At 43.8% G+C, this 11,156-nt stretch overlaps 2 protein-coding genes across 3 annotated transcripts; one reads left to right on the forward strand and one right to left on the reverse strand.

Annotated features, from left to right (window-relative positions):
• Window positions 1–326: 326 nt before the first annotated feature.
• Window positions 327–1,194, forward strand: LOC119650230 (uncharacterized protein C35A5.10-like). The gene is made up of 2 exons (XM_038052809.1): window positions 327–484; window positions 547–1,194. Exons 1-2 carry the CDS (start codon window positions 478–480, stop codon window positions 1,092–1,094), a joined length of 555 nt encoding a protein of 184 aa, XP_037908737.1. The 5' UTR covers window positions 327–477; the 3' UTR covers window positions 1,095–1,194.
• Window positions 1,195–10,070: 8,876 nt separating this feature from the next.
• Window positions 10,071–10,890, reverse strand: LOC119648382 (chitin-binding domain protein cbd-1-like). 2 transcript variants are annotated; one of them, XM_038050117.1, is made up of 2 exons: window positions 10,730–10,890; window positions 10,071–10,666 (listed from the first exon to the last, which is right to left on the reverse strand). In XM_038050117.1, the coding sequence occupies exons 1-2, from the start codon at window positions 10,734–10,736 to the stop codon at window positions 10,227–10,229; spliced, it is 447 nt and encodes a 148-aa protein (XP_037906045.1). In that variant the 5' UTR covers window positions 10,737–10,890; the 3' UTR covers window positions 10,071–10,226. The 2 variants fall into 2 exon arrangements, with proteins under 2 accessions (XP_037906045.1, XP_037906046.1); XM_038050118.1 differs by having other exon boundaries at window positions 10,071–10,663; window positions 10,730–10,887.
• Between the last annotated feature and the right edge of the window lie 266 nt (window positions 10,891–11,156).

Consider the following 11,156-nt stretch of genomic DNA (forward strand, 5'->3'; position numbering starts at 1 on the left):
TGCGTATATCATTTTTATAAGTGAATCACCTGCAAAAAAACTGTAGGAATTGGAAATTCTACTGGTTGACAATGAAGGTTACTCATTGATTCTTATCGGGATTCTGTGGACTATAGAGGCTTTTAGATAAGAATAAAATGTCAAATTTATTTAACATTATGATTTGCGATTTTACACGTTTTTAAACGGATATGGTTGCCTTACTAGTTCCTGATAGTGTCAATAAAACTTGAATGCCATTGTCTTGGAAATATTTCAATGTCAAACTGCTGCCTTCTCCTATTTGAAATATTGATCACTTTTTTATCCAATCTGCTATCTTAACATTTTGTCACATGGATATTCGGACGTTTGGAAAAAGCCCAAATAATGGCTTCAACCGTTTTCCAAAGTATTTAAAGCGGAGTCGTCCGGAGCTGGATTAGACATAGTTCGAGCTTTCTCTTGGATTACAACTTGTAAGAGACATCTTCCGCAATGCCAGGTAATTCTTTCAAATGCTTTGTTAGAAGGGTTTTGGATTAATATCCTCGTTTTATTTTCTAGGATTCAAAGGCGCTTTTATTCTCCTAATCGGACTTGCCGTCGCCAAGGCACAATCAAGTACTGGAAACTGTGGATCTATCCTCCAGGGAACTATCATTGCTGACCAGACAAATTGCAATTCATACTTTGTTTGCAACAACGGTCTCCTTCTATCATACACTTGTCCGAATAACCAAGCATACGATTCAAATAGCCAAACTTGCGTTCAGGACTACAGCTGCGTGAACCAGGTTTCAATCGACACGAACAATGGTTATAATCCTTACTATCCATACTATCCGAACAACCAATATAATCCTTACAATCCATACTATCCTAACAACCAATATAATCCTTACTATCCTTCCCCCATCTACAATCAACCCAGTGTAATTTCGAACTCCAATCCATGCTATGGCATGGCCTCTGGATCTTACGTGGCAAGCTCATCCTGCAATCAGTTCTACTACTGCAACAATGGCCAAGCTTACCTTACAAATTGCCCGAACGGATATAGTTTCAATCAGGCTCAAAATGTCTGTTCAAACACTCCTTGCTACACTTATTAGTGGGTTAAATGTTCTTCGTAGCCGGAAGATGCATTCTAATTACGATTAACTTTAATTGTGTACAATATTAAAATAATAATTAATAAAAGCATTAAATTTATATAAATTTATATTATTGGGTTCATTGTGTTTGGTAGCGCAAACTCCTAAAACCATGACTGCTGTTGGAAGAGCAATTGTCGCAGAATCTAGCTGGGTCGGCTGTCCAGAGACAACCCATCACATTCACGAAAGATAGGAACTCTCCCCTCTCCCTCTACATTTCTTTGAAATCCCTACGGAATTGTTTACCTAGTGTCCGCACCCTGGCTCCGACTAAAGTTGGCCAATCGCAAAGTATCTGAGGGCTTCACCCTCCTCTACGGAGGAGAGGCAATCGAATGCCTACAGACTCTGCCGCATTTAACGTCCTCTGGAGCAGTGCCTCTTGTTCGTCATAATCCTATACTCACTTACAGCCATCTGGCTTAAAACTCTCGCGATCGGTTCTTGTTATGAGAGGGGCAAAACCTCCTCAAACTGGAGCAGGTGGTGAGTCTTTGTTAGTGGCTGTTAAGTAGTGTGAGTAGATTCCAGCTTTGACAGTCGCCAGCGAGAAACCGGCTGCACCCACCAAGGAGCTGCCAGAAGGAGAGCTTCGTCTGGCCCATCTTGTTTCTATGACCGGGAACCCAAAGCAAGTTGATTTTGAGGGTGCCGTGTTCAGCGCGTCAGAATAGATCTTCACTGGGTACAAAGCCTTAAAGCCCTCATCGATCTGAATTACGCTTGTAGCTCGGATAGTGACCCAGCAATTGATAGATTTGTAGCATTGCCAATACCTCTAATTGGAATAATCGGAGGACGTGAGCATCCGACAAAACTCCCGTACCGACCCCACAGACTATTTTGATCCGTGGGTGTCCACTCTACCCTGGTTGAAAAACCCACCAAAAAGTTCCTCTTAAAGCTCGGGTTGCTTCCGTCATAGCCTGGGGTGTCTTCCAGTACCATCGTTTCCCGATACTGGCTCTCTCTCATCAAAATCGTGATGTTTTCGAACCGAGAAAGGGCTTTCAAAATACGCTGTTTCGTATGATCTGGTAGATCATATTGGACTTGTTCAGGATAGGTGTAGGATCCTTTGATTTCTAGAACAATCGTCTTATATTTTGATGCGTTCTTATTTGTTTGTTTTAGGTGTCTCTGTATAATGCTTCCTATGCGTTCTATCACCCCTGGGACATAGGCGTCTTATTTTTTCTTCCGGGAAGCTTTTTTGTTATTAAAAGAGGGACGAAGACGGCTACGGTTTCTTACCAAGGCAGAGGAAACTCTTCAGACGCTGTCCAGCATCAAGTGAATACGGACTTAGGACTCCCCAATCCCTAAAAAAAGAAATTGTTTAGCTCCGGTCAAGCTTTTGGTCAGAACTGTACGTAGAATATAATGCACACCCTTGGCGTGTTTTGTGAATTTTAAAAGAGAGCGCATAACATCTACAAGTCGCTTAGGTTACGCTGCTCCCAGGGCAAAGGTGAGGCAGCGTCTGAAGAGTTGCCTCTGCCCTGGTAAGAAACCGTAGCCGTCTTCGTCCCACTTTTAATTTCGGAAACTTGGGTGTTAAACCTAAAAAGAGGAGTCCGTGGACCATCAAGAGTGGGAGCAAGTTGCTCTCTATTTGGTCCGGCCCGGCATCAAGTGGATGCGGATTTAGGACTCCCCAACCCCTAAAAAAGGCCTTCTTGATAGTTAAACTTCTGGAAGGTATCATTCACCTTCGCATTTGGAAAGCACAAGAGCAGTCGACATAGACATTTTAATAGTGTTTTTGGAGGGAAATCAAGGCGCTGTAGGTAGTTGTCTAGAGGATTCTTCATCACTGTATCATCACGGCAGGTACCAGTGTGCCGTTATTGGATATTCTACTGGATAATTTGAGGAAGTTGCGTATTTTTTCTAATAATAGTACAAAGTTCTTTGATGCTTGTAAAGTAGATTTCTGTGGAGTGATGGTTGCCAAGCCACTAGGGAGCTTGTCCATTTCATTCTATTTCATCGGGATATTCTGGAGGTGTTGATCAGCAAGCGGAAATTACAGTGGATTGATCGTATATAAACGAAGGGTGACAACTTCACTACAGGATGTACCATGCAATAGATCCCACTTTCTCAGACTGGGCCCTATATGAGTCGCCCTGCAATTCATGGTGTAGAACAGTCAGGAAGTGTATGCTTCTCGGGAGGCAAGAGGGTGCTATGGCGCATTTCGGAAACTTGAAATGGTGGGCGCGCTATTCTCCATTTCAGAGATATTAGCTATTGTATATGCATTTCTAGGAGACACGTGCGGAGAGCATCTCTGTTCTGTTGTCCAAAGTTTTTCGGAATTCTTGGTTCTACGTTGTTGCATTTGATATTAACTTCCCCCTCCTTCCCATACCCTTCACCGTAATAAGGAGTTCCACTATCACAATACTGTCTTTTTTCTTCTTTTCCGAAGTTTCCGAAGAGTTTGACATTATTAACAAAGTCGTCGCTGTATAGGTGTCTCTTGAAGTGATAGGACCTGAGGTGATTTTTGTTCTCCAATTGACTGGCACACGTGGGAGAAACACTGGAAGTTCTCGAGGCTGCTCACAACAATCTGCTGCTGTCGATGAATTAACCCGATCCCAGTTCTACCAAGGTAGTGCCTGTGGCATAAATTAGAAGCCCGCTTCTCCAGGATCTGGTCGGAGAGTGATATTATTCGAGTGGGCGTTGATCCGTATTTGAGTTCTAGGATCGGCTAGGTCGTGCTTCAGGGAAATGGGTGTGCTATTGTGGCTCACGCTTTTGCGGACGATGAACTGATACTATTTGCACAGAGTATAAAAATAATCCAATCAAGGAGATACTAGGGAAGGAGAAAGAGTTAATTACTTTTGGTGCAGTACTCAATTGCGTCGCCCATGGCAGTTCCCAGGAAAAGAGGCAACAGGTCGTGAAACACCAGGGGAGACACTGGGATACGAACTGCCAAAAAAAAGAGGAGGTCGCAAAAAGTGATGCGGCTGCGGGGCGGGAACGACAAACCTAATATCCTACAGTGTTTCGGTTTCGGAAGGAAGCCGAGGGAAAATCGCTGAAACTGGGCAGGTAGGCTTGGATGTATGCCGACTGTTCTACCTAAAGTTGAAGAGGAAAGGCTTATTAGAAAATGGGCAGCAGTTGTGAAGAGCATCTGATATGCAACCTCAATAACGTTAGAGGATTACGGTATCCTGTAGGAGGAAATGTGGTCAGCATGACTTACATACTCATTCACAGCTCCTGGACTGCATTTCCTTCTACAAGCGGATATGCGCAGCAACAAAAGTCTTGGGAAAATTAGAAACACCGCTGAGAATATTGTATGCACGGATAGTTTTTTTTGCCGACGCGTCTGATGGAGACTTCATCTGGGTATTTGCCAGTGCTAAAACAAAAAGGGCAAAGAAGGACAAGGGGCAAAAATACGTCCCAATAAGAGCAAACAACAGTCATGACAGATGGAAATGGTGAGTACCAAAGAAAAAGCGAGAAAATTAAGGGGCCTAGACGCCCAGAACAGTAGTGACCTCCATACGGAGAACAAAACGTGTGGGGCGGAGCATTTGCTGTGGCATGTCCAACGAATATAAACAAGAGTACATTCTGCGACACGGTTGGAGAGAAAGCTCTGGTTCCTAGTCTAAAAACTACGTGCTCTCTGCAAATCCGAGATCTTGTCTATCTCACAGAAAAGGTCACAGTAGAAGAGACCATCAAGCGTGAATATCCAGAGGTAACGCCAAAAATACTCTATGGCCGAAGTTTCCGAACAATACCCGAGCGTCTTGCAGGAGGCAGATATAGGGAGTTTTTAATGTGGCGTCTGCCTATCGCATTGTTTCAAAATCGGATGTGATGGTGATCACGGAAATAATTATAATAATTATCATTGCTCTCTTTGATAAGGAACGTAAAATCATGTGGAAGCGCAAGGAAAAACTTAAAGGGAAGTGGTTGCAGTCGGTAGTCAAGAGGCAGATGGGAAGCGTGGTTTATCAACTTAGGTCCGCAGATGCCACGCAGATGTTAAGCATTACACTCAGGTTTTTCATATTGGAGAAAAAATTGAACTCCATCGTTGCGAGGGGGGTCGTACAGCAGCAGATTTCCTGAACTAATATTATTGCGATCACCAAGAGCGATTGCACTGTCATTTTTAGGGGGAGAGCGACGGAGCCTGCGTTTTGCATCAGCGTTCTAATCTATCTTACATGAGCGAAATGCGGAAGCTCGTGCGAAAGATCATTGCTATGAATGAAATAATAATTATAGATTTTACTGATTAGAGTTATCTCTTTCAGTCTGGGATTGACAGATATCGAGGAAGAAGATTATGTTCAGGTAAAATTTCCAAAAATTTCTGCCCTCACAGTCCTGCCATTACCATCATATGTCATTTTGTAAACAAAAATATCTTTTGATCCACCATAATTCAAAATGTCATATTGTTTCAAAAAGATATATCTAAAAACTTCCCCGGAACTTTACGGAGCTTTGCACGTAAGCAAAAACTGAATGTGATAAGCAGATAAGCGTTATTGGTGTACTTTGCCCAGCTTCATGACATGCAATATAATTGTTTGTGTTATCGCTGGAATACCTATGACTGCAGAATGCGTATCTGTAATAAGTATCCCATGAATTTTTCTTTGGAATACTACAAAAGTGAAACGTAAAATGGTGGGCTAGGAAGACGATAAAGAACACGGGGAACGAAGAGGAATGAAGACCCTGTGGCGATTACAAACGTCTGAATGCTCAGACTATTCCAGACCGCTACCTCATACCACTTATTCACAACTTCGCTGACTGCCGTGTTTTCACGACCTTGGACTTAGCCAGGCCGTACCATCAAATCCCTGTAGCTGCAGAAGATATTCCGAAAACGGAAATCTGCATACCCTTCGGACTCTTCGAGTTCACACGGATGCTTCTGGTCTGTGCAATGTGGCGTACATTTTTCATAGGTTCGTATACTCTGCACCGTGAAACCCTAACTTTTGTTTCGTGTACTTGGATGCTGTTTTGGTTGCCTTTTCTTCTGGGTTTGATCATTTGAAACGTCTCGATTGTATTTTTCAACATCTCCTTTACGTTGAAAAATCCAAATTTCTTCAACAGCGGGTGAGGTTCTTAGGCCACACATTTCCCCTGAGTGCTTCAGCCCGGATCCAGACAACGTGTAGGCAATCATAGACTTCCCATGACCTGAATCAGTCAAGGATCTGCGAAGGTTTTTGGGCGTGTTAAATCTCTATCGTCGTTTCTTGTCCAATGCTGCACAACACCAAACGATCCTCAACGCCCACTTGTCTGGACCCAAAACCAAAGACTCGCGAATTATTGTGTGGCCTGCAGAGGCCGACCAGGCATTTGAGCTAGCCGAATGACAGTTGGCGGACGTTACACTTATGACATTTCCTCAACCAGATGCATCCCTTGCCGTATTTATTGATGGCTTAGACATGGCAGTAGGCGCTGCCCTTCACCAATAGATGAACCAAATTTTGCAGCCGTTGAGCTTCTTTTCTAAGAAATTGAATACAGCTTAACAGAACTGCAGCACCCATGTGAGCTATTAGCTGCGCACATGCCAATGAAATACTTCCGAAACTTCCTTGAGGGCAGGCCGTTCATAGTGTTCGCGGACCACAAGCCTTTTATCTTCGTTTTCAAGCAGAAGCGTTCTTTCGCCAACTTCGACACATAAACTTCAAAAGCGAGTTTACTTTTGACATCCAGTATGTGTCCGGCAAGAACGATGAAGTAGTAGACATTTTGTCACACGTTTCAGAGGTCAAAATCCCTACCATGGTCGATTTTTCGGCAATTACTATATACTCCGGCCGAGCTGCAAGGAAGTATTCCATAAAGTACACAATCTTCCACACCCTGGCATTTGAACAACAAATCAGTTGGTCACTAGAAAATATTGTGGCCATCAATGAATAAGGACGTTAACTCCTGGGCAAGACAGTGCACCGCGTCCCATTTATTCCCTCGGTCTACAAATAATTTTCACCTGATCCACATCGACATCATTGGCCCTTTGCGAGATTTACATGACTTTAAGTATTGCCTCATAAATCATAGATAGGTTCACACGGTGACTAGAAGCGATACCTGTGGCTAACATTTCCACACAATCGTACACCGGCCTTTGTCGGGATTGGATTCCATGCTTTAGAGCTCCAACAAAAAACTCATTACTAACCAGGGAATGCAGTTCGAGTCCAACTTGCTCTCGAAGTTAGGCAAAATCCCTGATTTCAAACGGGGATGCTGAAACACTGGAGGGCGCTATAATGGCACACGCTCACTGTTCGTGGTCGCTAGTCCTACCTTTCCTACCTTTCGATTAACTTAGCCTACGTGCAGCCCATCGTGATCCCCAGCGATCCTATGTTCAAAACCTGGTCACCCTTTTCCACCACTGGGCTTTTGCGTTCGCTCCGGGACGCTGTGGCCAAATTAAAATCGCCACACCGTAATCCCATCATTCTTCAACGAAGGCTAACACCCCCAAAGATCTAGAAGTTTGCACACACGTCGGGGTTCGCGCGGATATTCCCGGAAGTCCGTGCAACCACCATATGAGGATCCAAATGAAGTATTGAACAGAGGCAGGCCCAAGAATGTCTCCGTGTCCAAGCTAAAGTCTTTTCTTCCCGGGGGTGAAGCCTGAGGAAAGAAAGGTGCACGGCGCCTGAGACGTGATCTGCACCCCACAAATTAAGGGGGGGGAGGGGATAGTGTGAAAGCGGTGCAGTGTAGAGCCGCTTAGCGGTGATTTGAGTTCCACACCAAGGAAACAGTCTCCGTTTTTTTGGGGATGGGGTAGGTGAATGCATTTACGCACAGAGCATTAGACTACCGGAAAGGCGCGTCGTCGGATTAACAACTAAACACCCCCCATCATCAGAGAGCTTGCTTGGAACCATTTGTTACATGCTTCCGATTGACCTAAATTGGAAACAAGGCGCGTAGTCCATCTGCGTTTAGTTTCATTTTGGCAAGAGAGTTGCCGCTTATCTAGTGTGCGTTGCCGTTCTTTACGAGCAGACAATCTCCCTTGGCTCTTCTCCCTGACGCTTGTATATAGTTTGACGCTCCTTAGCAAGAAGGGCAACGATTATTACTCCCGTGAACACCATCACGGTCGGTTTAGAGACAGTGCGGTACGCAGATGCAACCCGCAAAGCTCCCCGTTTCTGTATTTGCGCAAGACACTTACGATATACCTCCTTGCCAAGAGTGCCAGCTCATATCTCTGCGTCGTAGAACAGGGCAGACTACGTTGAGCTCGCCTGTAAGACGTAGGACCACCAATATTTGCCATTAGCCTACTAAATGCTGAAACTCCAGCTGCAGCCTTATTCACTGTTGTTTTTATTTGCTTGGAAAAGCTCATTTTTGAGCCAAGAGTCAGCCTGAGGTACTTTATCGCTGATTTTAACTTGATTGTCAACTCGCCGAATGGCACGCAAGGTCGTTATTCCTTTTTTAGCCAGGATCTTTTCTTTCCTCGATCTTTTCAGTGCAAGGTTGAAACCAATGAGCAGTTCATCCGTTTATCCGTCGCACCAAAATGTTTACTTTACGCTTGTTCGACAGTGCACCCAGCAACAAACGCCACGACAACATCTACATAACCGACCAGGTGCGACTCATCTGGCATGTCGAGTTTAAGTAGACTATCATAGGTAGCGTTCCAGAGGTCCGGCCCTAGAATAGACCCTGTGCTATTCCCGACGGGACCACCATGCTCCTCGTCTTTCCAGCGTTTCATGGAGCAGGAGCGGTTTCTCAGACAGTCCCTCAATAACCAAGAAGATACCAATCCGGACATTTGATGGTCTTTTCTACGTCCTTCTTTTCTGTGAGGTAGACAAGGTCTCGAATTTCCAGAGAGCATGTGGATTCTAGGCTGGAAACCGAAGCTTCCCTCCACTACCTTTCGTTTTACAAATGGTGCCTGGATGTCGGATACCAGTCGACTCAGCTATGAATGAGTACCTGAGTCATATCAGGGTAATAATGTCCAATGGATGGATTATTATTATTTTGTAACTGATTTCACTGAGGACTTCCGCAAAAGTCTTGCCTTGATTTCCGGGGTAGGCTGACTGGAGGTTAGCACCCTCGACGGACGCTAGGTAGGAAGATCCCATAAGTGAATGTACTCAGAGATGATTCCATGGCCGAAGCAATCCACCTCACCACCCCATGCTGGGGGATTTTGCTCCCTCCGAATGAAGTTTCGTATCTGCTGGGTACTTTCCGAGTATCCTCAATTGACTCGCTGCTGCTGTTGTGATACGGCCCAAGACTGGTCCCAGTCGCAGTTCCTTTTCTTCGCTAGATTGCGCAAAGTTGCAGCATGATTCCTTTAATGAGACCTCCGTCCTCAACCGGTGGGGTCTAGGATATCCCCTTGTCCCTCCAATGCCTCCAGATTGACCTATCCTGGAAGTTTACTAAATTCTCCAACGTACTCTGCTGTAGGATGCATTTATGATGGACCGTAAAATCGGAAACGGCCTTTTGGACCTCCAGCCTGGCTTCTCGGGTACGCTTCTTTTGCCTCAGCTTACATTCAAATTCTGGGATCGCGCTGATGTTGGAAACTCTCCTTTGCCGGGCATTAATGGTCTTCTGGGTTATGAAGGGGGCTTGATTCAAAAAACGTTCATCCGCAACCACTCAAGTACAACACAATTACAATTAAATTCGAGAAGTTTTGAGGGCTCGTTGCATAAGGAGCTTTCTTCCGCGATCATTCAAGCGCAGATACTGCTAAATGTGAGAGCTTTTGCTCGCCAAATTAAATATAATAATATAATTTTAGTTAGTAGATTCATTTATTACCTAATAAAAATTTCTGAAAGTTGTCGGAAAACTCTATAAAGTAAACACTGTCTATATAAGCGCTAAAATAATTTATTCATAGCAACTGAGCAAAAAAACTAGTCTGTTTGCACCAAATTCATCAAAAATTGTAAGTAGGAACTATTCGAGGAGTACCATTTTCTGTCAAACGAATCTACTAACTAAACCTAGATTTATGCATTATCTTTATCAATTTTTCTTGGCGCATTCCAAATCAGATAGGACACACGTCGATACTAGGGGTCGGAAAGCATATCCAACAGGGCAACTTGAGGGAATTGCATATCCTTTATAACAATAGTAAAAACCCCTGCAGCCGGTGATGCTTGGAAGGTAAGATCCAGTTGGGTGGTTAGCGCAAATCTTTGATTTCCCTGGATTTAGCCCGTTGTTCGCCCAACAGTCAGAATTATACTCGCACTTATCGGTTGATCTGTTATATCCGTAGTTTTGAGGACAAGCAGTTTCAAATAGAACGCCATTGGTGCAGACCAAGAAATGCGAGCAGCTTTTTTCGTGAGCCTTGGTACCTCCGTGCGGGATAGACCCACAAGCCGCTCCAGTTTCTGCGGCAATGGCCTCCTTATAGGCGATTATTAATATTGCGAGAATTAAAAGGCGAATATCTGCTGCAAGTAAAATAAAGCAGAAATGTAAGTTGATAATTTTTCGACCCGGTTTACGGAACAAACCTTTCATTTTAATGGTTTCACTTATGACCACTTCAAAAATGATTTATGGGCAGCGATATCAGTTAAACCTGTCGCTTTTTACTTGGCTACTGGATATCTGACAGCAATCATAACACCTATAAATACCACTTAAGCTTCTGATATCCTTATCTGACCAATATCCAAGACATCAGAGCCAAATTAATCAAATTCACGCACTGGCCGGTTACCGATAACAACGTTAATCATTTTTATGTAGTCGAGTGAATTACTTTCTGTTAAAATTGTTTTTCGTTCAAATTTCCCAGATTGGTGTGTCCGTCATATTTGTTGGTCAGCAATTCCACTATCTTTTTCACCCAAGTTTATATCAATAAGGATGTCGCCGACAAGTGGTTGGTTTATTATTTTCATAGTACTTCCGTTAACATATTATAATTACGGAAAA

This window comes from Hermetia illucens, chromosome 2 (assembly GCF_905115235.1).
Source record: "Hermetia illucens chromosome 2, iHerIll2.2.curated.20191125, whole genome shotgun sequence".
In the NCBI taxonomy this organism is placed as follows: Eukaryota; Metazoa; Arthropoda; class Insecta; order Diptera; family Stratiomyidae; genus Hermetia; species Hermetia illucens.